The 26,407-nt window shown below is 31.3% G+C and overlaps 2 protein-coding genes across 4 annotated transcripts; both read left to right on the top strand.

Annotated features, from left to right (window-relative positions):
• Positions 1-14,533: 14,533 nt before the first annotated feature.
• On the top strand, positions 14,534-17,731 carry ZFP4 (zinc finger protein 4). 3 transcript variants are annotated; one of them, XM_028084960.2, is made up of 3 exons: positions 14,869-15,284; positions 15,373-15,469; positions 16,579-17,731. In XM_028084960.2, the coding sequence occupies exon 3, from the start codon at positions 16,693-16,695 to the stop codon at positions 17,464-17,466; it is 774 nt and encodes a 257-aa protein (XP_027940761.2). In that variant the 5' UTR covers positions 14,869-15,284; positions 15,373-15,469; positions 16,579-16,692; the 3' UTR covers positions 17,467-17,731. The 3 variants fall into 3 exon arrangements, with proteins under 3 accessions (XP_085521950.1, XP_027940761.2, XP_027940760.2); XM_085665824.1 differs by lacking the exons at positions 14,869-15,284; positions 15,373-15,469 and adding an exon at positions 14,534-14,554; XM_028084959.2 differs by lacking the exon at positions 15,373-15,469 and having other exon boundaries at positions 14,876-15,284.
• A 3,659-nt stretch (positions 17,732-21,390) lies between these two features.
• On the top strand, positions 21,391-23,670 carry LOC114193610 (uncharacterized). Its single transcript, XM_028083479.2, has 3 exons — positions 21,391-21,673; positions 22,284-22,521; positions 23,272-23,670. Exons 1-3 carry the CDS (start codon positions 21,464-21,466, stop codon positions 23,418-23,420), a joined length of 597 nt encoding a protein of 198 aa, XP_027939280.1. The 5' UTR covers positions 21,391-21,463; the 3' UTR covers positions 23,421-23,670.
• The last annotated feature ends 2,737 nt before the right edge of the window (positions 23,671-26,407 follow it).

The raw sequence follows: 26,407 nt of genomic DNA, 5'->3' as shown, positions 1-26,407 counted from the left end.
TAATGAGGGAAGAGAGATTTTTAATTATTTTTAATCTTTTTTTAGTAACTAATAATGACACAAGGAAGCTTTTTTTAATGCCTCTTGTTAGACATGTCAACCATAGGTAGGTACCTAGCTATCACCCATATTTTAACATTCATCTTTACATTTACGTTTTCTAACAAAACTTATATTTTTATATTAGTTATATAACTAGAGGATTCATCTCAAGGGTTTTTTTTTATATGTGGTCGAAATTATATTTATGAGAAAATCAAGTACATATCATAATTTTCTTGATATTCATTCTATGTAATAATTTCTTTTCAAATAATTTCTTTTCAAATGAATAATATTAAATAATGAAGGCTTCATTAAACCTGCATTTGGAAGCGTTGAGTTCTTCTCATATTTTTTTACAGTTTTTTATTTTTATTTGTTATAATAACAAAAAAGTAAAATAATAAATTTTGATAATAATTATTTTATTTTATTTTTATTCATTTTTGTTATCTATTTCTTTTACCAGTCCATTTTTCATTTTTCGTTTGTGTTCCTTCCTTTAGCTTCTTTTGTTTCTTTCCTCCCCAACAAAAAACGAGACATAGAATAATAAACAGATTATAATAATGAAAAAAGTTCATCCTTATCAGCAAATATTCGTACTTAAACTCTAATTTTTTTAATATAAATATTGCTTTTACATGTTGCTCCAGGTGTCACCTCTAGCTCTTTCTATCAAAAAATCTACTTATATTATTTGTTGTTATTGATAAAATTATTAATTAATATGATTTCCACGTAATATTTAATTAAACAATTAGAAGGATGAATGTTGGTGCATTCTCATGTTAATCTTTGAAACCTTGGTTAGTCAAGTAAGTGACTTTGGGTAATTATTGTTAGAATTAAGTGTGTGAAAGTTTTAAATAGGATAAAATAGGTAAAGTAAAAAATTATATATAAAAATAAAAATCTATAACATTAAAGTTTTTGAATAAAAATGGTGTGAAATATATTATATGTGTAATTCAAATACTATATAAATATATATAAACACAACAATTATTTCACTTATTTTATTACGTAAAAACCCAATAGTTATCCTATTTATAAACTAGAAATTTCCCTTATCTACATCTCTCCCTTCTTTTGTTCTTCTCGGTCTTTTCACTTTCCTCACATAAAACACAAAAAACTTGGTAGTTGATGGTTGGTGCCGAAATTTGGCTTCGTTTCAATTAAGAGGAATGAAAAAAAAAACAAAAAGGAAGGAAAAGAAAATAGAAATGAAGTTGTTAAAAAAAATAGAAAGTGTATTGAAACTTATAATAGATATGATTGACGTAGAAGAATAATTTTTTTATATATTTTTATAAAATAATTTGATACAAATACTTTCTTAAAATATGTAATTAGAGTTAATAAAATTTTTAAATTAAAATAAAAAAGTATTCTCAAATCTTAATAAATAAATATATAAAGATAATATATGTTCATTTATACTTATTTTAAAGAAATTTGTTCTATATACACTTTTCACGTTAAGTAAAGTGATTTGAAAAAATTGACTCTAACGTTAGAAAATAATTTTGATTGATGGAAAAATTATAAAAAATTGTTTATATTTGATGTGAATTTTTATCTATAACTGATTTTAGAAATTGATTTTAAGTTTTTCAAATCATGAATTGATTTTGGACATACACATTACTGAAGTTATATACACTTTCTTCGCAAATCACTTTATTTAATGCGGAAAGTTATTCATCTAAAAAATCTATCATTTTTCGTATTTTCGTTTTTGATGTTCATATTTTATTTCTAAGTGCCCTTGTAAAAATCAATAGATCCAAACATACATTTAACCGTAACGTTATTAATTTAAAACTAATATTACAATCATTAACTTAATTATTTGTAAAACTAATATAATAGTTATTAATTTAAAATCAATCGGTCTAAATGAAAATATCTATTAAAAATTTACTTTAGTTATTAGCTAGTCATAAAAGGTCATCTCGTTATACCTTAATAACTTAAATATTATAACTTGCTTCTTGTTTAATGAAAAGTTTCATTGAAAAGAGAAAAACAGAACACAAAAGGGAGAAAAGTAGAAAATAGGAATCCTTCTCCAAAAAAACATTGATGGTAAACATGAAATATCAAATCAAATTCTTTGAACAATGTTGAATTATATTTATTGTAATGTCTAAATTTTAGAGTTGTCTTGCACTAAGGAATGTGGACCATTGCAAATTAGGCAATCAATTACCTTCAATTCAAATCATCCAAAAATAAAAATCAATATTACATAAGTGGGGTGATAATTATGAGAGAATTTATTTCTCTTCAAATTTAAATCCTAGACCCCAACGATCATCAAACAGGAATTTGGATTCTATGCAGAATTTTTTTTGTTATTCTTCTACTGTGTCTTTATAATATATTGATTACCACTAATTTTAATGTTTTAAAATATATTAAAAAAATATTTAAAGTACCAACATATTGTATTTTTAATACTCAGCAAAGAACAACACTTAAAAACCCAGTAGAAATTTTGGACTCATCAAACAGAAAGATAAAGATGAAAACTAGTTGTTCCAGTAACTTAGAAACAACAAATTTTGATCCACAATTCCAGACTTTAATGAAAAAATATGCGAACATTGAAATGCTTTAGGTAGTGAAGTAACATACACCCTACATGTCTTGAAGAAAAATGATAATTAAGTGGCTTTATTTGAAGAAATGAAGTGAAAGATACATATTTGCCATTTTATTAGGAAACAATTAATTAACAACGGATACCCTCATGAAACCAAATAAAACCGAAGGCATATGGCAGTTGCTATGTATTGTTGAGGTAGAGAAGAATGTTTTTGTGTGTGATATAAATACACACTCTTCAAAATGTAGGAAACAAGCATTGGACAACCTACAGAATGATCAAAAAGTGAACACAAAAATATCTAAAAGTTAATAGGAAAATAACTCTTTCCTTAATGACCTTTTCATTGACAACTTTTACCGAACACTTGAAAGACAAATCAGTGGAAACTGCAAAGGAACACCGAATCTGAATTCACGGAGAGAGGCAACAAGTGGTGAAAGGAGAAAGATACATGCTTAGGTGAATCAAATTCAATGACTCCAATGTCCAATTAATTACACACATCCGCCCTGAATAAACAAATAATAATTAAAATTTAATATAGATGTTTTTTAAGTAATAATAATTAAAATTTAATTTAGATATTTTTTTTAAGTTTAATATATGTTGAACGAAGATAAATAAGATTCACGAAGATCACATTAAGTTATTATATTACAGTAAATAAAATGTATTTATATAATTGTGATGATAAAAATAAACTTATGATAATGAATTAGAAAAAAATAATAATTATATAAAAATCATCAAAATAATATTTTATATGATAAAAATAAAAAATAAAAAAAATGTTAAAAAGAATTAAATGTATGTTTTAGAAACAATTTGATACATCATTCAACGAAATCATATAAAAGAAAATAAATGTATAATTAGGATGTGAGAAGATGAAAAGTATTTTAAAAATGTAAGAAAAACTTTTCAAATATCAAACTAATTGAACTTTTAAGAGATAATGAAAATTTAATGCATAAAAGAGAGTGGCACCAACACTTGAGTAAAGCGTAACATATCAATTTGATTGAAGATAGAAGACTAAGAATACAACTAATAGTGTTAACAAGTTGATCTAGACTGAAGATTGAGTCTAATCAGCTTCGGCTAAGGTCAAAATGATCTTGATCGAAGGTTGTTTTGAGTCAGCTTAGACCAAAGGTCAAACCGAATCAATATGACCCGAAGGATATAGTCGAGTTATCTCGGACTTGGCCTAACTCTATTTATCTTGACTTGAGACCGATGCACACAGATAGGCCCATGGGTTGATCCTGATCCAGATTGACCTTGGTCAACACAAATTTTATTGCTATGTTGTCCATGTGGAGTTTTTTTTCTTTTTTTTTGTGGACCTTCGACCTTGTGGTCCATGTAGGTTAAAATCAAATCCTGAATACTAGGACAAATTAGCAGTTTTATAATTACCTAAGTAAAATTTATTTTATAAATTACGATTTAATATAACTAAAGCTTTTTAATTCTTTTTTTTTTGTAGCCTTGAAGTAAATTGTACAACATAAATCACTACACAATTGCGTTGGACTATATCGTGGGCATGTGGGAGATTTTGGGATTTTGGGATGAATATCTAATAAATTTTACCGTTTGTTTTTCTCAAAGGTAGTTATGTACTAGAAATTAAAAAGAAAGTTAAATATGTTTTTAATTACTAAACTTTGACACAAAATTATAATTTTTTTTTTCTGTCGCAAACTTTGGTACAATTTAGTCTCCAAATTTAAAAAATGAATAAATATAGTTTTTCAACCAATTATGTTGAACCTTTTTTAGGTGTCAAATAGCGTTTCAGGGGGGCGTTTGAACTATTTACATTGTTTGACACGATCTAGCTCAAATGTTAGTCTAGAACACCGTTTAATATCTAAACAAATAAAGTTGACAGGTTAAAAGTTATATCTATAAATTTTTAATGTTTGAGAACCAAAATGTATTAAAGATTTAAATAAAAACGAATTTTATTTTGTATCTAAGTTTAGAAACTATAAATATATTTAACCTTAAAAAAATACCTAAATTTTGTCGTGTTAAAACAATAACATCAAATTCAAATTAAATTTAATATATTCTAAAAATAGTGAAACATATCCAAAGTATATATATATATATAAAGTACGAAGATTGTTAATATTAGGGGGTGGTAAACATCCATTTATTTTAATCCATTTTTACTCAAAACATTAATAAAACTTTAGATAATATGCGTGATTTTAAATTTTTTATCCTTTTAAACATTGTTATCATAAATATATAAAAAAGTTGAATTGATATCAAAGCATTTTATTTGTACAAGCAAAAAAAAAACATGATTATTGGGCAAGAATTGAATCTATAATTATACAGTCGAAAATAAATATTTTCGTACGTTTTGTTTTTTCTAAGTAATAGACTATAATATTACAAATAATATCAAAACGTGGTATAAGATATTGATTTTAAAATTCACACAACCAAACTTCACATTCATTATTGTAAATTTGGGACTTGGAATTCTAGTTGCTACCTACATGTAATATATGAGTTTTTTTAATTATGATTCTCCAAAATTGTTTTCTGCATTCACTTTTTTTTGTCCCTTTCGTTTGTACTCAATAATGTTCACCAGATACTGGACGGAAGTTTCTTCCTGTACCTCCATCATTTTCTCCTGAGCTTTCATAATTATTTTTATTGTTTTTTTCTTTTGAATTATGTAAATTTTGGATTGTACAACACACAGTCCGAAAGCTATTTTAATTTTTATATTATTTTTTAATTATACAATCCAAACGTTATTTTTTTATAAAAGAATGATTTTCAAAAGTAATTTTTTATTTTTGGATTACACAGATGATAAAATGAGAAGTTTTTCATAGGGAGGTGCAGGGAAAAACTGTCCACTGGACACACTTGCATAGCATCCATGTAAGGCCCAATATCAGTTATTCCATTTCTTTATTTTTATTATTTTAAGCTTCTTACCACAATTTTCTATCTTTTTTTTTTTAACAATTCTAATGATTATGTTTCCTCAATAATCTACGACTTAATTATTTTTATGAAAATTATCTATAACTTACTTTTATCCAGATTTACAGTATCAACACATTTTAATGTCGATAAAGTACTTTTACCTTCAGCTCAAAAATAGTTTTCCAACTTGTAACTACCCTACTTACTTACTTAATTCCACATTCAGAAATTACTATTTTTTTATAACAATGATCTCTTCTCTTGCTTTCTGTTCCACACTAAAATAGAGATGAACATATGTATCTTGTAATATACGTGGAATTCAAATATAAAAAAAAAAAAAAATCACACCCGCATTTAACGTAAGGAAAATAATTTTTTAACGGTTAAATTCTAACAACTTTCTCTTATAACTTGTAGTAATATTTTTTGAGTAGTTTTTCATTTTTCATTTTTTTATTTTTTTATATTTTAGAAAAATAATAATAATTTGACCAATTTTTTTAATCTATTTTTAATCCTCACTTTAATCATTCTTTAATTATTTATTTTAATTTTTTACATAATAAGATATGATAATCTAAAAATAATTAGAGTAATAAATTAAAAATAAATTAAAAAAATATTAAAATATCATTATTTATTTTAAAATCACTTAAAAAATGTGATCTCACCTCACGTTAAAAAACTAAAAGTTATCAAAAATTTAGTTATAAAAAGATCATTTTCCTTAACCTAGTTGAAACCAAACATAGTCCTAAAACACAAACACAAGTGTATTTTAGTGGCGTGAGAAAGCAGAAACAGAGAACAGCAAAGGAAGGGTGTTTTATGCGACGATCTGATCCGAGACAGTGGGTCGGGAATGCAACTGCATGCGTACACATTTCCACAGACAACAACGCAGATTTTTTCTTTATGCCCATCAAAAGCACCATTTGTTGTTTGTTTTTTAGCCCAACCCAATAATCGTGGTTGCTTCAGTTCTGCATACATAAGAGTTGTTGTTTTGTTCTGGTCCACATATCTGTTTCTCTTGCTTATTCTAGTGCTTCCCTAGCTGGCATACTGTCCAATATTCATTAAATTGACCCTTCAAATTGGACTTCTCTTGCTACTCAAACAAAAATCGATTTTCACAACCAAAAATGCATCATAACAACACATAATTACGTTAAAAGAACACATTTTTTTGTTATGCCTCATCACGGATGAATTAACACATATTACCATTTCACTTTTAAACTCTTAAAAAGCATATTACCATGTCAGAGGAAATTTCGTTCAAATATTCTTCCCACTTTAAATTTGTGCTGCACAAAGTTTTTCTTCTTGTTTTTCTTCAAACCGAAAGAGATTTATAGGTATCTGGTTCTGAAGGTATAGTTCTTGATAACCAGAGGGCTTGATGTTGTCAATGCAAGCACTGAGAGTGATTTTCAAAATTTAATTTTAATTCTTAGGATCCTTATTCTACTTACACTGTAACGTGACCTTTTCTTCGTTACTTCACTCATTTTTTCCTTTTAATCTTAATCGAAAATAAATTGGACTATAGCAGCCACGAGATAACAAGGATAAGGATAGAGATGTAAGGTCATACTCTACCACATGACGTGGAATCAAGTTTTTAGGTCTCAACATGGATTAAATATGACCTCTGCTCTATTTTTATTAACAACAATCTTAAGTCTAATCAACGATTAAGAAGTTTTTAGTAGCCCTGATTTGTTTTCTACATATATACAGAAAGAAAACAATATCAGGTTTGAAGGTATGAACTAGAGAAAACAACTTTAAACCCTTCATTCTTAGTAGCATCATCACATGTGCACTTCTTGGCCATATTCCAGAAACTAGAGTGGAGGTGTGCATTTTAAATTCAGAAACATTATATTAAAGTTGTTGTGATGCACAACAACAACTACATTGTGGACACATTTCAGCAGCAGAATCATTGGTATTTTTGTGAAAGGTCTAAGGCCCAATGGTGCAAGTAGCATTTGTGTCTGACTAATAAACTAGTTTGGTACCGAAAATTCAACTATGCCAGTTAAGTGGGTTTGATCACAGCAAAAGTTAGTTAAAAGATTATAGAAGCTTACTGGGCAAGCTGTTGAAGAAATTGGAATCATGAACATGTGTTTGACAGTAATTTGTACATAGGAAAAGGCATTGGTATGAATACTTATCAAAATTGAGCATCTGCGGCTAATCCTTGTCTCTGGTGGACACTAACTAATCAGCACTACCTTCGTGTTTATGGTAAACAATTGTAAAGTGAGGAAGCATGAGAATATATTAAAAAGTCACCAGACAAGTGGAAGAATTTGCTTTACATTAATAATAATAATAATAATAATGTGAAGAAGTAGTAGTAGTAGTAGAGTGTAATTATGAAGTAGAGTACTTATTATTATGTATATTTTGATTACTGCAATGGTGATTAAGGTATATGCAATTAAGTGGGGGACCAATTTGAATAGTTATGGAGGCTAATGTGGTTATGAGCGGCGTCTTGGGAGATGAACAAAACGACGGAAAGATGAACTTGTCTCTAACTGCCATGACCAAAAGGTGGAGTGTCACTTGGTCACGTGCCATATATGTGACAGGGTGAAAGCAAACAATAGGATTGAAAGACACGATTCATTAAATTGTGTTGTCTTTGCCACTGTCTTATGCCTGTGTTAGTTTCCTGAGAGAAAAAAAAAGTACTGTTCTATTGCATTGTTTATTGCCTCTGAGTTTTTATTATTATCTTGAACGGGTTTTGATTGGACAAGGATGATACATACGTGGCTAGGTTGCATTTGCCATGAGGTTTTTTAATGTTTTTTGTTGATCACTCTCTCTGACCTGCTTTGGACATGTGCTTAGGCCTTAATGGGCTAATTAGTAGGCATTCCGCTAGCCTAGGAATTGTTTTTAATGCCTAAAGTGATTGAAAAATTTGCTTTGATTTGAGAAGCATATAGGTTTTATTTCTCCACTACTACCCTCTGCTACTTTCTCTATCTTTTTGGGTGTTAAAAGACTAATCCCCTTTGAACATGTGCTTAAGCTTCTAATGCCCCATTAAAATATTGCTTATTATGTCCAACTTTGGCTGGTTCAACCCAAAAGCATGATGCAGGATCCAATTTTGCTAAGATATATTCTTCATAAAGCACTTTTTGTAGGATAGGTATACTTCTTTATAAGCTCTGCCTTGTCAGCGCTTTAGACAAGTGCTTCTCTCTTGTATATTCTTTCTCCATTAATTCATCATGTTGCTCTTGGTTAACCTCCCCTCTAGTTTTAACTATTATTCTATGGCCAATGCATGGTTGCTGCTTTTGAGATCACATTCAAGTATGCTGCTGACACCAAATAGAGCTATGAAAAAAGGCAACACCTTCCTGCCAAATTTTGTCTCTCTGAACCTTCTGCATTAACTTCAGATGGGATCCTATGATCCATCTCCTCTAATCCTTGTGCACAGATACCATTTCCTGTTTCCTTTTTCCAGTTTCAACCACTGGAATCTTAAATAGTCACAACCTCAAACTAAACTCATCACTTTTCTTTTTTTATTTATTTAGCTATTGATAATAGATTAAAACGGGTTAACTATGTTTTTAATATCTAAACTATAATATGATTTTTCTTTTTTTCTTATCTTAAATTTTGATTCTTATAAACCCTTGTACTTAAAAAATACATAAATACATGAATGTAATATTTTTTCTTTTAACGGTGTTAACTATTTTCTAAAGTGACAAATGACAAATCATATTCAATACACCGATTTATAATTTTTTTTTTCTTTTAACATCTAAAAGGTTAGCATGATTTACCATTTATCATACCGACTCTTAGATGAGAAAGACAAAATACCTAACAAGAATAAAGTTTGTGACAAAAACAAGAACAAAACAAAAATCATCAAGTTATAATTTAGAGAAAAAAACATAATTTACCCTTTTAAAATCATAAAAATAATTCAATATGGTTGGTAAGGAACCATGTTTATTGAGTCGAGATTAAAGAATTCAATTTTCATATCTTATATATGAAGGAACATATTTGTTTTGGAGAATTTCTTAAAAGAAAAACAATTAATTCACAGAGGAGTATTAGTGTTAATTAGCAGGATAAAGGGCATAGCACAAAATCAGTACGGTTGATATGGTTTGCTATGAAAACTGAAAAGTAACGTTTGATATACTACAATATAAATTGTACGATTGTTCAGCACAATGCAAGGGAATTAATCTGAAAATACTAAAACCAAAACCGAGGTGGTTCCTTGACATCTGCTAAACATAGAACTGTGTGAAGACAGTGTCGTTGTATTTATATGCATTTATTTTACCAAGTTAGAGGAAAAAAGAAGAAATAATGGAACACCGACAAGACACACTAAAATTCTTTGGTATTATTATTATTTGTAAAACCATATATCGATGTGTTGGAAGCATATTCTTCCAAAACTCAATCGATTATTTTTTGTTGCATCGGAGTACCGTTGTGATTGTACCCGTACAATAGATCCCATGTTGGATCCATTATCCATATGATGCTCCAATAGCAATGCCTTATGTATGTGTATGTACAATCCCTCCCCAAAAATATATTACAAAACTAGCTTTTATGTATTATTCTACTTTACCCAAATATAGGACATATATATTATTCTACTTTGTCCATCGCGTAATAATTGATGCTACCACCAACCCCGTTTTAATAATTAACAAAAAAAAATTGTTTAAATTCATAGCAATACTTATGAAGCCCCGTTTCAGCTTTTATAAAAGAAAAAAAATATAATAAAAACTTTGACAGGAAGCCATTATTTGCTAGAGCTGTCAAAATGGATAATCTGGTCCGATTCGGTTCAATTCATTATGGATTGATCACTTAGTGAGCCAATCCAACCCGACTCACTTATTAGCAAGCCGAAAAAAATTCAAACCCAACCCGACCTACCATGGATTGGTGGGTTAAACAGGTTGACTTATGGGTTCACTTAATTAAAAAAAAAATACAATTTTTTTACTTTTTTTCCGTCAAAACTAAATTATAATTCTAATTAAAATCTAAATAAATTTTAATACAATCCAAATACACACTAAAATCACAAAAATACAAATTATCTATGTGTTGGCTAAAAAAAAACCTAACATGACCCAAATGCAAAATCTAACTTAATAAAAATATTGTGTGACCATTTATTTGCGGATTGGTGAGTCAACTCAGCTCACCACGTCACCACGGGTTCAACCCGGCTCACCACGTCACCACGGGTTCAACCTGAGTGAGTCGAGTCAAAAATCAACCCGTTTTGAAATTTGTAAAAAAATTTCAACCAAATCCAGTTCGAACTCGTGATGAGCGAAGTTGACTTCCAGATTTCAACTCATTTTGACAGCTCTGTTCCTTTGTATACGTGATTTTGAGGTGGATGAAGTGAAAGTATAAGAAGTTAGTAACCGTTGAGATAAAAGTTTTTTACTTTTCGCGGTTGAAGCAGTGTTGTGGGTGTGGACGTAATAATTGTGGTGAGACAATTGCATGTGTGGGTAAAAATTGTTAATTATATGAAATGATATTAAAGAAGTGAAGGTGGTGGGTTTCCCTTTTGTGAAAGATATATATAGGATTGTGAGTGATGATAGTGTTAGATAGTGTAGCATGATGAGAAGCAAGGGGTGGTTGATATTAAAGATGAAATTAAGGAAAGAAAAAGGGCGGTTCGTAGTTGAAAAAGAGGAAATGTTGGATCTATGGCCATTATGTTTCTATAATTTGGTGCGTGGAATAATGGACCATACCATTATCTTTTAAAAACTGTCATGTTAATGATGGAGACTGAAGGCCATGGAATGCAAACCCTCCAATCTCATTCCTTTCTTGGCTCGATTATATCCACATGGTTTCCTATATCCTAAGTAATGGTCCAGATTGTTATCCTTTTAACCGAACAAAGCACAATATATGTTCCAATTCCATTTGGCAGTTGTTTTAGGTATATTTTCATGCCCAATCACCTCATTCCGACTCCGATACTTTCTAAGAACACAAAACTTTTACTTTGTTTTTCTTCCATAATATTGCTAATGTATTTCTACTATCTTGGAATTAATTAAAAAATGTGTATTTTTCGGATAATATAAAATTAGCCTGATTAGTCCATTATAATCCATATAATCACAAACAATCACCACAATTAAGGATGATAACAAGTTAGATTGGATATAGTTAGTGTGTACTATCTATATCCAAATATCTATAAAAAAATATAGGCGGGTTTTTTTTTTATACTTACGAGTATTCATGGATACCCGTAAATCTTTTTCATATTTTATATTTTATTTTATTTTAAATTAAATTACATAAAAGCAAATATTTAAAATATAAAATTAAATAAAACATTATTCCTAAAGTATAATTCAATCAAATTACCGACTAGAATGTTAATGCAATGTAAATTTGAATGAGTTGTATTAAAATATAAATTTTAAAAAATTAATCTTTTTGAAACTAACTTTAATTCTATAAGTCTAAATAAAAAATAGAAATATATGAAGTGAAATTTTAAACACTTATTCAATAATTATTATATTTCTCATTAGTAGTTTTCTTTTTATCACTTCATTAAAAAAAAACTAAAATAAAACTTACTAACAATTATTTTCTTAGAAAAAAAAATTATGAGTGGGTAGTGACTATTTACGATTCTCCTCAGAGACCATAATATTAATATTCATACATGCTTTGTTAGCAAACGGGAGTTTAAATACTCGTATTCATTATTCGCGGATTTCCATTAAAGATATCCATTTAGTAACCATCACGGATTTTGTTTATAGACATCATTGGTATGAATTTTTTTTTGTCATCCCTAATCACAATATCATGCTAGAAATTCAAGGTAACTCATAAGTCACATTAAATAAAAATAAATAATATAAAAGTAGAATGACCCACAAACTCATTGATTTAAAGTTTTAGATTGAAAATAGTATCTCAATCTCTTATATGGATTTGTTCATGACTCATAAATGTTGAATTTCCTTGATATATTTACTTTGATTAATAAAAATACTTATACTGAATACTCCAACAAATTATGTCTCTTAAACTCTTAGCTATACATTTTGGCCCTCAGAATGACTTAATGAAACTTCTTAATAGCTTTTTTTATACTCACGAGAAAAATACATAAATGAATAGCTTTTACGATGCAAAGGAGTGTCATTCTTAATAATCTTCAATGACTAAAATTCAGTCAAATGATAGTGTCTTAATTGAGTTAATCTATCAAAATTCTATTGTGATAATATGATGTTAGTTGAGTTCATCTATAAACAAATCAACTTAAATAATAGGGTTAAATATGTTTTTGGTCCCTTAACTTTTAGTAAATTTTAAAATTAGTCCATTTTGAAACTTTGGACCAATTTAGTCCTTGATCTTTCGAAATACGTGGATTTAGTCCTTTTAATCAAATTTTGGTTAGTTTATTGGATGTTTCGTACGCATTTCAGGATTGTATTTGAGTTGTTTATACTGTTTGACACATTTTTGCTTTAATGTTAAGTCAAATACTATTATGAAACGCGCTTGAAATGTCAAATAAACTTAACAAAATTTGATTAAAAGGACTAAATCCATGCATTTCAAGAGATGGAGGACTAAATTGGTCCAAAGTTTCAAAATAGACTAATTCCAAAATTCACTGAAAGTTAAGGGACCAAAAACATATTTAACCCTAAATAATATGTAAGCTCACCTATAAAAAAAAAGTTAAACAGGATGATAGAATGTTAGGTGGGCTCACCAATAAAAAAAAATAAAGTCAAATGATATATGTTATTTGAGTTCACTTGTCCAAAAAATCAACTTGTGTGGTATGGTGTTAATTGAACTCCATTATTAAAAAAAAATTGCATGGGAAGATGTGGTGTTAATTAAGCTCACCTATCAAAAAATCAATTTGTATAGTAATGTGTAAATTGAGCTCACTTGTAAAAAATACATAATATGGATCATTATTCATCTTATAGAAAACAATGTCTTACTAGGAAAAGAAAATTATCATAATAAATACATAATAATAGTAAGAAAATTATTATTATAGAGACATAATTGCAACTCTAAAGAAGAAAACGTTACCATAAATAAAGACTAAACTTTAGAGAGACAAAATATTGACAATGAATATATAGCTTAAAGGATTTTGCTAAATTCTTGCATACTCAAATGATTTACTAGACTCTTGACATGACCCATGTCATGGTTATACAATTAAATCCCATAAATTTTAGGAATCTTGAGATATGGAAAAACTTTATTTCTTTCCCAAATATGATGAAGCAATACTCATAAGCAATAGATAGCAGCATTTGTGAATGTTTTAACACAAATTCTATGTACATTATTAAATGAAAATTCAGTTCCGATATAAATGAAAACGGTACACACAAGTTGTGTCTGTTCTAAGGTTCTGGTGAGGAACAAATCCAAACCGTCTTCTAAGTGAATAAATTAGTAATTACATGCTTTAATTGGTGTCTGTTTATAGTTCTATCTAAAACCCGAAAGCAAGTTGAAGGAGCAGAGATGGAATTTAGAAGGAAAAAAACAGCGAGGGGGTTCACATAATTCATAAATACTATGTTAAAGAGGGTTGTTGGGAAGTGAATTGTGAGTGGAGTTGTTAAGAAACAAATGATGTCATATCATAGTACATGGGATCATGAATAATATATGGATGGTCTGAATAGGATGGGAAGAGTAGTTATGCTAGACGTGCTAGATGGAACCAAACATGAAACTTTGAAATCTGACCCCATGCATTGGTGTTATCTCAAACACTTTTCAAGTGCTGAACTGAACATGGAGAGAGAAAGAAAGCTAGAAGAGCCTCAACAATCTTTGGTGGGAATAATCACTACACTGTTCTTGTTCGCCTGTTTTTCTGTTCTTCCTCATACCCATCAACCTACTTCTACTTTCAACTTTGTAACTGCTTCTCACTTGTTAGCTTTCTCACAAAAGTCTAAATTTTTGCAAAAGGAAAAAAAAAAGTTTAGATTTTTATATGTTGGTATTAGCATGAACCTTTTTACACAGTCTTGGACCGTTTCATAGACTATTTACTTAGAAAAAAATAACATTAGAGTACACTAACTCAGAGACACTGAAAATACTGTAGCACATTATTAATTTGATGATATATCTCCCACTCTCTTTTTTATATATCCCAAAACCTCCTTTTCTTCCTCTGACTTCTCTGTTCCCTAACTCTCCACTTCTTTCTTACCTGTTCTTTCCTATAATTAAACATCAATACCCACCATCTCTATGTCTCTCTCTCCCCATTTACTCCTTCTTAGCTTTTTATTCCTTTTCAGTTAAACTTCTTAAATAAAAGAGAAAAAAATATCTAAGGCCACACCTTACCCTCTATCAGTGTTTCAGAAACATAGAAAACTCAATGACCAGTTTTGTCTTCTCATAAACAGTCATAGCTGGGAAAGCTACACTGGAAACAGATGTCTCCGATTTCAAAGCAGTTTTTAGGTGATTTCAGAAGCAGGCCACTTTCACTTGATCTTGAAATTTGAGAGGCTATGCAACCTTCTTGCACTGTCATCTATGTACTTAAGTAAGTACTGCTTGTCTTATTTTGGTTTTCACTTTTGCTTCTCTCAACTCTTTCTTGGGTTTACAAAACTCTGAATCACTGAATAAAGGAAATGGTGTGTGGATTTTACCTTCAAACCTCATGTCATCGCATCAGTGCCCCGTTTTGCCTCCACCAAAATCTGCCTCTCTAGCCAAGGCTCCACAGTAATTTTCCTCTCTAAACTGTCATTAGTAGGCTTTCTTTGTTGCTAAACTGGGTGGTTGTTTGTACAGAATGGAAGTCCAGGTAGATTTTGTTCTAAAATTGGGAGGGACTTAGATGGAACAAGCATATGCATGCAGTTCTTTGTTTTCGATATGTTGATGTTGTTGGATCTCCGTATTAATGTTTTTCTTTGTCTCTGTTTTGTGTGCTGAATGATGGTCTTATTGTCTCCAAGCTTTGACTTGCTCTTACAAACTCATGGAGTTCAAGTTTTATCTGGGTGCTTTGTCCTCTCTCTCATCAGGAGACACTCATGACATTCAATCTCCTTGGTCAATGAGTCCTTGGAAATATATAATAAGAAAGAATCTCCATAGCAGATTCAACATTGATTTCAAAATAGATATAGTATATTACTAAATATAGTTAGCAATTACAGGATTTTGATGATACTTTGGCCATGATGAAATGTGAAAACACTAATATTGGCTAATTAATTGTTCATGAACTTACAACAAGCATATGTGACGATTCAGACAGTATGCCTTCCTTGCTACAGATTTTATAATTGTATTCTACAGTCTGATTTCACCTTAATTTCAAATATTCGATCATACTTTTGTAAATCGGATGGCTTTGAATGTTTCCTATTCTTGTTTATATGAAGTTTTACTCGGCATGTCTGAAAAGCTAGAATATAGGATGGTTGGATTTTGTGTTGAAAATAGTAATAGTTTTCAAACATTACGTTTTGTTACTGAATATGTCATTATAAATCCCAAAAATGCAACTAAAACATGGTTTTGTTAGTAGATTTGACATTGGTTATGATCACTCTACGAAACCCATTTGTAGTTTCTGCATATGGAGACTACTTTACCTTCGATCCCAATCGCCCATTTGGCTGGCCAAACATATAATGAAACAAACAAGCACCAACTAGAAATGCTTTTCGAGCTGGGAAAGTCCACTTTTAAGGCATAGGAATCATAAAACACTGTACTTGGATGAGTATCTAGTCATCTTTCACAGTACCAGTATTGATTCAAGATTTTTTGTTATGATTGCTTGATGAGCTGATTGATTTTCTTGGCTTAACTAATTGCAGGATAAAGTAAACATCCCAGTGCAAGCTCAGAAATAGATTTTCTTCTGGATAATCTGGTGGTTAACTCCCACTCCTATTTGTTAAATTAGCTTCTGACTTGGGCACAGCTACATCATGAAACCAAACTTTGATCTTGAAGTTGAGGCATATGCAGAATATGAATCTGAAGTTAGCAGCCAGGTTGCTTCCAATGTTTCCATTCAAGAAACCTCTATAGGTCCTTGCAGTGACAGCCTCACTAACATTTCCCACACCACAAATCTAACTGGGAGCCATCCTAATTCAGATTCTGTTTCACTTGACTTAACTCTCAACTTCAAGAACAGTGAGCCAGGGGGAAGAGACTCAATAGGATTCTCATTCTCAAGCACTAGCGAGAGCAGCAATGAACCTGCTTCTCAAACCACAGCAGCGACCATACCACGAGTCTTCTCTTGCAATTACTGTAAGCGCAAGTTTTTCAGCTCTCAGGCTCTTGGTGGACACCAGAATGCCCACAAGAGAGAAAGAACATTAGCAAAAAGGGCTTTGAGAATGGGATTTTTCTCTGAAAGGTATGCCAATCTAGCATCTCTCCCTCTGCATGGTTCCTTTAGGTCTTTAGGAATAAAGGCACACTCTTCACTGCACCATGGTTTCTCACCAACAATGAGGCCTCCTGAGATAAAAAGCAACGCAAAATTTGATCAAGGGTATGTTGGCATCCCAATATTCTTGGAGGAGGATGAGTCAGATTTGTTGTGGCCAGGTAGTTTTCGTCAGGTTGTCGAGGCAGGTGATAGTCATCAGAATTTCATACTTACTGGAAGTTCAGATTTGAGTTTCACTGGGGTTAATCCACCTGTAGACATAGAAAACTCAACACCAGATTTGACTTTGAAACTTTGAAGGACGTTATTTGGTACAGTTCTGGCCTTGAGTTGTCTGCTTTATTGTTATATTGTTGTACAGTAAGACATGCATGCAAGGGGCCAAGATTGCCAGATTGATTACTAGACTTGTTGGGTTTCCTTTTAGTTTCATTTTCAGTTTTCTCTTAGGAATCTTGCTTTGGTATTTTGCTTTGTATGTTTCTAATTGTATAAGGGCTCCGGGAGGACAATTTTGGAGCTTCTGTGCTTGTTATATAAATCATGTCTTTCCTTCACTGTAATTATTCAGCTTCTATGTGTTTTTGTCTTTCGTTTTTAATCTGGATTCATATTGACAACAAAACCGATCTTATTAAACTAGTAGTACTATTTTTAGTTAGGAATAAAAGTCATGAAAGTTGCTATATTTTATTGTGGTGGATAAATTTGATACGGGTTCTAGTAATGACTGATATTTTCCTGCTATCCTCTTGGAACTGATCAAAGCTAGCTGAATTGACTAGTGAAACTCCACTCTTCCACGTGGTTGCCTTTGTGGCCAACAGAGACATGGTATGTTTGTATTACGTAGTTTATTACCAAACCAAGAAATATGAAACATACCAAATAGGAAATAGAAAAGAGAATGCTTAATAACCACAAACATTTTCATCTCAATAGCAGTCTTGTAGACATTTCTTGGTTCGTTTCTCACAGCTGCCTCCAATACACAATAACTTAGATTTTCAGTCCCATTCTCTGGTTTGGCTACGGCAGGTTGTGGCCGCAAGTTATTGAATCCAAAAGAATGAAAAGGATGAAAGAAAATTATTCTCATTGATTGACTGACTGATATGTACAATAGGCTTGTATATGCAAATAACAGATGTATAGAAGGAAATACTAAATTAGTAGTTCTAACGAACTAAGCGAATTGTACCCTTTCACGAGTGAAAATCAATTTCAATATGTTTTGTGGCGTAACTATCACCAAATACAAGCAGACAAGTTTAACTATCCTTCAGCAGATAAGACAACCATGTTAGCTCATTAGCATTAGCAAAGCAGTTTCAGCCAATGACTATACTCAGCTACTCAGCTTCAGCAGAGCATCTACTTATGGTTGTATGCTTTTGGACTTCCAAGAAACTAGAGAATCCTCAATGAAGACACCAAAACCCAGTTGCAGATTTCCTTGTATAAGGTAAGGACAAATTTCCCAGTCAAAATTAGCAGAAGACAGTAAATGAAGACTGGACATAGCAGAAAATAGTATTCCTCGACCAGGGGACGGGTGCTTTTTGATGTATTGCAGCAGCTGATGAGCAACATCAAAGCGAGTAGTGCGAGGTTGAGAGACAAGTGCACTGAGTTTGTCACAGCATAGCTAATGTGTGGTCTTGATATTGTCAGTTAAAGCTGCCAATAAGATGTCTATGTATCCAATAAAAGCTGTGTTAATTTTAGATTGGGTCTGTTGGTGGTGGCAGAGGTCTTCATCCAATAAATCAGTATCTGAAGAAAAATGATGGCTTATTTGCTTTTTGAGAGGAGAATGCTTTTGCTGGTCCATCCTACTTGAAGCCCCAAAAGGTATTTCAATTGTCCGAAAGCTTGCAGTGAGACTTAAAAATGAACTTGAGGACCATCATTTTTTGCTTATTCCAACTTGCAGGACAATGCTGCAGAAAAGTTGTCGTAAACTTGGTGTTTGGTGAACCATTGTCTTGAGGCTTGAGGAATAATCGTATAAATCTCATAAACTAAATAGCCATTTAGAAATGCATAGTAGATATATAGCTCAATGCGTCATTTACTGCATCCAATTAAAGGACACTAATGTTGTTATTTTTGCCAATAGAGGAAACTGTTTCTGTAAAATCCAAACCAGCTTGTGTGAATTCGTTTGTTGTCAAATGGTCATGCATCAGTCCTTGGACCCATCTGTCTTGTGCTTAATTTTGTAAACGCACCTACAACCAATTGTGTTGTGTGTTTATCAAGTGAAAGTGGAATAATACTTGTTGTTGCAATTCCTCTGTAATGTGCAAAGTGGAATAATTGAGGTTCAAATTCTATGGAAAGTTGACAGAAGAAGGATATGTATGAAACAGTTAGTTTGCCATAGTAGGAGATTTTGATTTATGTTTCTTAGAAATATCAAGGTAAAACCTGTTTCATTCACCTACTATCAGTATATATTAAATCAAGCATACTAATCAAGTATATATTATATTGTATTTATTGTTTATTATTGATAATTTAAATGGACAAATCTTGAGTGCTAATATGGTGAAACCACTCAGAAAAACATGGAGTTCATCTTGAATGTTACCTTTCCCGATCTTATTCAAAAACTTTTGAAGTTAAAAGGATGCAGAAGTGAAAACAAAATTTAATTTAAAGCAAGGTATGAACATTATGTATTACTCACAAAACTTGAATTCTGTCAATTCTTACAATACTTTTGTAGTGATGGGAACAGGTTTTAAATTACAGTCAGAGTAACTCACCATAACCATTAAATTAAAAGAAATGGAAAGGTGATAACGAAGAATTTGAGTAACTCTTGTAACAATTTGATATTCTTGCTATTTTGCTTTATTTCTTAATATTGCAGGAAATCGTGGATGAATGTGGTTGTACGTGGTCACAGTTACTATCTCGTCAACTTTAAAAATCACTGTGTTATTGGTTGAGTAGTGTTTTTTAAAACCGTGATCGGGAAGTAACATAAGAATTGTCTATTGGCTCTGAAGACCAGAAAGGGTTTATATATGGTTATAGTCATTAAGATAACGTGGTTTTATATATATAACATAATATTTGTATTATACATATAAGGTATTTGATAATTTTTGATATGGAGAGATTCAACTACGTAGGTCACTAAAACAAGTTATGAAGTAGATTTTAAACTTAACTCAATTTCACAAAAATCAATTTATAAAAAGAGGTTTACATTCACTTATATATTCTAAATTAACCTTATTTTTAGTTAATGTGGGATTTCCAATTCACTTATATATTCTAAATTAACCTTATTTTTAGTTAATGTGGGATTTCCAACGAGATGTTTGAATAATTAAAGGTAACATTTGTGGTTACCTTCTGTTAGGGTTTTCGAGGACTCTAATTCTTTCCATGAAATTTTTAAATTTGTGAAAAACTCAATTATGTTTCTTTCACCTTGTTGGATAGAATAAATATCTTGAAGCATATATGAAATCTTGATTATACCAAAGATCTTTAGCATTTATAACGTAAACAACACTCAATTATACGTGAGGATAGAGTCTTTGTGATCCAAAATAAGACTATCCTATTTGAATTTTTCGCGTGCATCATACTTGGGATCATCTCTCTTTTAGGTATCTTGATATATCATCCACAAATTTGATCTTGTTTTTTAAAATAAAAACACATTTCAAATCTCTATTCTAAGACGAGTAGTTTATCTCATTAAGAGTTTAGTCGACAAGAACAAATTCCAAGATTAATAAAAAAAACTAATCTTATCTAGTATACAAGTAACCAATTTTAAATAAAAACTGTAAACTAAAAAAAAGAAAAGAAAGACAGGACACAAAATTCTTACCTTTTTATGAATGGATTTCCTTCTTCGTTTCTATTTTCTTCAAAGTTTTAATTTTTGTCGTGATTTTGAATTTTAAATCTTTAAAACCCAAATGTATAGACTTTTATTTAGATCTATTACAAACTTTTAAACTAATAACGTTTTTTTCGTACTAATATTGCACATAAAAAGTTGGATGATGGTGAATGGACGATATTTGATGAAGCAATTAAAAATAATTAAAGGATTGACATGGGTTAAAAAATATTAAAAAAACTAAGCGTCTTATGTGTCGCCACATAATTAGTCACAAAAATTAATAAAATAATAATCCATGACTAAAACGTGGAAGCTCTTTTTATATTTTATATTTAGAGAGAATAGTACACTCTAAGTGTGACTGAAATTTTGCTTTGTTTAGTTCCATTTCAATTGCAAGTAGCACTGGAAGGTGAAGATGGCGGAGGAGAAGCCAAACGGAGAAGAAGAAGCGAAAGAGGAGAGAAAGGAGAACTTATACGACGTCGTTCAGCGTCTCATCTTCGAACCTTCTAAGATCAATGCCACCCTCGTCCCTCTCTTCCCCGAAGCTTCTAGAAACTACTCTCGCCACCTCCTTCTCTGCTTCCGTCAAGCCTCTCCCCTCCGACGCCTCCTCTTCATCTCCGTCAGTCTCTCTTTACCTATAATTATTATGAATTTCTTATAATGTCTTATTCGATATCTATTTTTGAAGTTCCTAATCAAGGAGCAACACAAATATATCTGTACAAAATACGAATTAGTACTACTTGGTAGCACAATAATCTGTGATATCAAGATTTCTTTCACGTTCCTGATTTCTATTAAAGTAAAATAAAGTAGTATCTTAAAAAAGTTTTCATGTTTCACTTTACGGCAAAGATGTGTAGGTTTATTTATTTTATTAAAATATAATTTAGGTTGGTTTATATATTACTCTTGATGTGTCATATTTCAAATAAAAAATATTGTGAAAAACAAAAGTTACTTTCAAAACTTCTGATTTAGTTTAATGTAACGCTTTCTCTGAATTCAAATATAAGAAGAAAAAAAAATATTACGTTTAATAGACTTATACATAAGCAACTTTTAATTTCCAAACCTTATTTATGTTATGATTTCAAAAATATTGTTATTTTTAAATTTAAGCACCATTGTCGATAAACATAATTGAAGATAATTTATAAAAACGACATTTTTATCATATGAAAACAAAAATATTAAATGATTTTGATTTGTGGTTCAAATTGATGCAGGTTGCGACAGTTGCTCTTGTTGCTCTCTCAGGACTTGTTGCTTTTATGCTCTTCGTTCTGGCTGCAACTATAAATGCCATTTTTGTCTCCCTTCTAATATCTTTGGCAGTAGCTGGAGGGTTCTTGGCTCTATCCTTTGCTTTTGTGACAGCTATATATATCGGAGCACTATCAGTGACCATCTTTGCTATTTCCACAGTTGTTTTTTGGGCTGTTGTGGCTATCGTTATTACTGCAGGTAACATCCTGTTTGGAATCCCCGTTCCATTCTCTGTACTTGTCATTAGAGTTTGTTTGGATAAACTTCTAAATAAGATAAAGTAAATTTGACTTCTCTCAAGTTAAAGTTGGTTGATGCATCTCAAATTACCCTAATCACTGTATTCATATAGATGATATATTGAATTTTGAACATTTGCATGAAATTGTATTGATACTAGCCATATTTTCTTGGAAAAGATCTCCTACTGAACAACCTTGCGGAAATGGTGCATGCCTATTATTTGAATGTCGTGCACTTGCCAACCAGATAGATGCTTTAGACAAGAAATGCCTTATAAACGCCTTTTTATCTCAATTTGATGTCTACTTTTGATAAACTTCTCCATAAAAAGGTGAAATGAAGTGAACATATCCTATAAGCTAATCCACATATACACTGATTTAGAAACTTTCTTATCTTATACAAAAGCTTGAGTGTACAAGTTCATTTTAGCTTATTGAAGAAACTTAATTATTTTACCTTATAGAGAAAATTATCCAAGCAGGGTTAAGTATTAAACTAAATTATGGACTTGTAATGTACAGATGCTAGCCACTGTAGAGCCTATGGCATCTCTAACTTTAAGATGCTAACAGATTTGGTTCCTCTCACACCTTGTTTTACCTTCTCGACAATAGAGAATTTTATGAATTTGACCTTTTATTATGTCCTACTTGTGTGAGCTGACCCTATATATTGCCTGCACATGAAAATAATGTTATCCAGGATGGGTTGGATTCCTTTATACCTTGTGGCTGGGAACTAGAAAGAGCCTTGATTTTGCAAATCGATCTTTGAGTGTGACTGCCTCTGCTATTACTACTTATTCTGCTGCTTGGGGTACTCGCAACCTTGAACACAAAAAATCAATTTAGGTGGTGGTTACGTAAAGAACCCTGTACACAAATCTGAAACATGAATGTTTGTTGGAATGGTGAAAGCACGTTATATTTCATCTCTCTCGTGGTTTGGTTTCGGTGGCTGTCAATAGCATGCTTGTATTATGTCAATAAAAACTGCCACGGTTTGGTTGTGTGCATTTTAGCTCAAACTAATGTTGATAAACTCCAGGATGTATGATTCTGCTTCAGTTTTTATATGGAAGAACATGAGCTTTTTTCTTTATTCGCTACGTTTTACCTGGTATTGTGCTTCATGAAATTGGTCTGCTATGGTAAAATGATGTAAGTTTGGAATGAGTTGTGAATTATTATTGCTGCATCTGTGCGAGCAAGAATGTTCATGCCAAATTATATCAGCCACCAAGTCCAGACCCAAAACTCTCATGAAGGTATATGAAGTTACAATTGATGACATTATATTTTATTTAATTGAACTTGATGCAGGACCGTGTTATAAACACAATGCAGATATGGTTATAACAATTTACATTATTTTTTCATTTTGTATTATTAAAATGTTAATTTATCGGCTATTATTTACAAGGTTACTAAAAATTGAATACTTCCACTGATAGCATCGTTTTTACAATGATACCTCTGTAGCACTTCTGAATGCTTGAGTTTTGATAAGCAGATAAAAAGTTGATTTAAAGAGAGCACACATATTATTGAGATAGAAACACATCTCATAGCATCGATATATACTAATCTGAAAGAAGAAAGGTTCGGGGACACTCTACCTCAGCCTTACACCTAGAGATGTGGATTTGGTCATGACCCATGTAAGTTGAGCCAAAAAGACCACAAGACCAAAGAGTCCCAAATTAAAAAGTTATAATGGCCAAAAGGTTCACAAAAGTCTTGTGGATCAGGCTAGTCCATGGGCTTCCTTTTTACAAATGAAACATTCGGTTTAGGTCGGTTTGTCTCGAGAATCGATCTTAGTCCAACCATCTCAATGATCAGCCTGAACCGGCTAGTCTCGAGCTCTGCCATGAGCTTGTCCATCTCAAACTTTATTCCGGACCGCTCCATCCCAACCTTTGTCCTGGGCCAACTCGTCTCAATCGTGGGCCCTAGCCAGCTTGTTTCAATTGTCAGCCACGGTCATCCTGTCTTGTTTGTGGGTTCGAGACAATCTGTCTTGTCCGTAGGTCCGAGACAACCTGTCTCGTCCGTGGGTCTGAGACAACCTGTCTCATCCGTGGGCCCAAACTAGCCTGTCATAGTCAAGGGTCGGCCCATCTTGAACGTGGGCCCATGCCTACCCATATCGACCGTCAATTCAGGTCGGATGAACCCAGGTTGAACTATGTCGTTTGTGGGCTCGAGTTGGCCCCTCTTATCCAGGGGTTCAGGTCTGCCTTTCTAGATTGTAGGCCTAGGTTGTCCTGTTTTGTCTGTAGGTCCGGGCCAACCCATCTATTCTATCAGCCCGAATGGACTGTCTTGGTTGTTTGTTCAAGTAGTTTATGCTAAAATGAAAAGCTCATATGACAACCTTAATTTTCTGTTTAGCCACAAATGTAGATTATACTAAAAAATGTACTTAAAGTAAATTTTCAATCTATCAAATTATCTATTATCTTTTAGTATTTTTTTCTCTTTAGTAGTGCGAGGGTTTAAAAGCTCTTGACCTTCAAGAAACCTAAGAACAAGTGCAAAGTAGAATTAGTGGGGCACATTATTTTATCGTCTGCAAACCATCTTACTATGTACTAACAACTTATGCACTCAATTGTTGTTTATTCTGAGATCTTATTCAATAAAAGGTATGTTTAATCGTTTTCATTGTTAGGAATTATATTTCTTAAGAATCTGTAAATCATAATAAGTAAGAATGTTAAGAATGTAATTAATATGTTTAAACAATTCCTACAAACATGATCATGATATAGTTACAAACAGTTTTAATAAAAGTTTTCTTAAACAATTCATACCAAACATGAAAATAGAAGACTTTAAAAGGATGACCCTGTGAAACACTTCTTGAAAGGTTTTCATTATATAGCTGCTTCTTTTTCTTTATGACAATGAGGAACTACATTATTTAAACTTTTTAATTAAGAAGAATAAATTGATACTGATTAGGAAGAACACAATTCTTTTTTAGCATGAACAAGTTAGAATTAAAAAGAAAATACAAGAAAATTAGAGTAGAGAAAAAAAAAACTTATTTTATTGATGCACAAAAATGGTCATTAATACACACAGATACTTACATCATAGAGCAATTACAATATTTTAAATAAAACAGTAGTTACTAATAAAACTGTCAAACTAACTAAAGTAATTACATATAACCTACAACTATTTGAATCACATTTTTAACACCAACACTTGATTCAAAAGTTTACAAACTAAAATCAACTACATCCAAATATTTTCTCAGCTCCAAGTTTTTCAATCTTAGTCATAATATCAACGCAACAGCAAAAAAACATTGAGATTGAATGGTGTTTAGACTTACCTTGAAAGTCCTGTTCCAGGACAAATGGACTTTAATAACCATTATGTTTGTGGTGTCATAAATCTCCTAGAAACCATTAACCATGTTCATTGAAAATCCCTTCTCCAATAGTTGACCAATGCTAATTAAATTGCTCTTCATATCAGGAACATGAGCACATCAGAAATTACAACTTGTCTTCCATCTTGTTATGTTACTAACACATTTTCGGTTCCTTCAGCCTGAATGACTCTATTATCAGAAAATCCTACAATGCTTTTCTTCTTTTCATCACAATTAACGAGCCAATCAAAACGGCTTATCATATGGTTTGAGTACCCAAAGTCTAAATACCAATTTTCATTGTTGTGTAAATCTGGGTCGGTAACCATCATCAATAATAGAGGTTCTTCAGAATTGTCATTATCAAGCTTTTCTTCTTTAATCATGTGTGCTTCATGTGATGGTCTTTCCTTATTATCTGTATGACTTGGTGCAGCCATACATTCTA

The sequence above is a fragment of the Vigna unguiculata genome, chromosome 8, assembly GCF_037176805.1.
Source record: "Vigna unguiculata cultivar grain cowpea cultivar isolate G323 ecotype 2 chromosome 8, ASM3717680v1, whole genome shotgun sequence".
Classification (NCBI taxonomy): Eukaryota; Viridiplantae; Streptophyta; class Magnoliopsida; order Fabales; family Fabaceae; genus Vigna; species Vigna unguiculata.
This window is presented reverse-complemented; position numbering and strand designations above follow the sequence as displayed.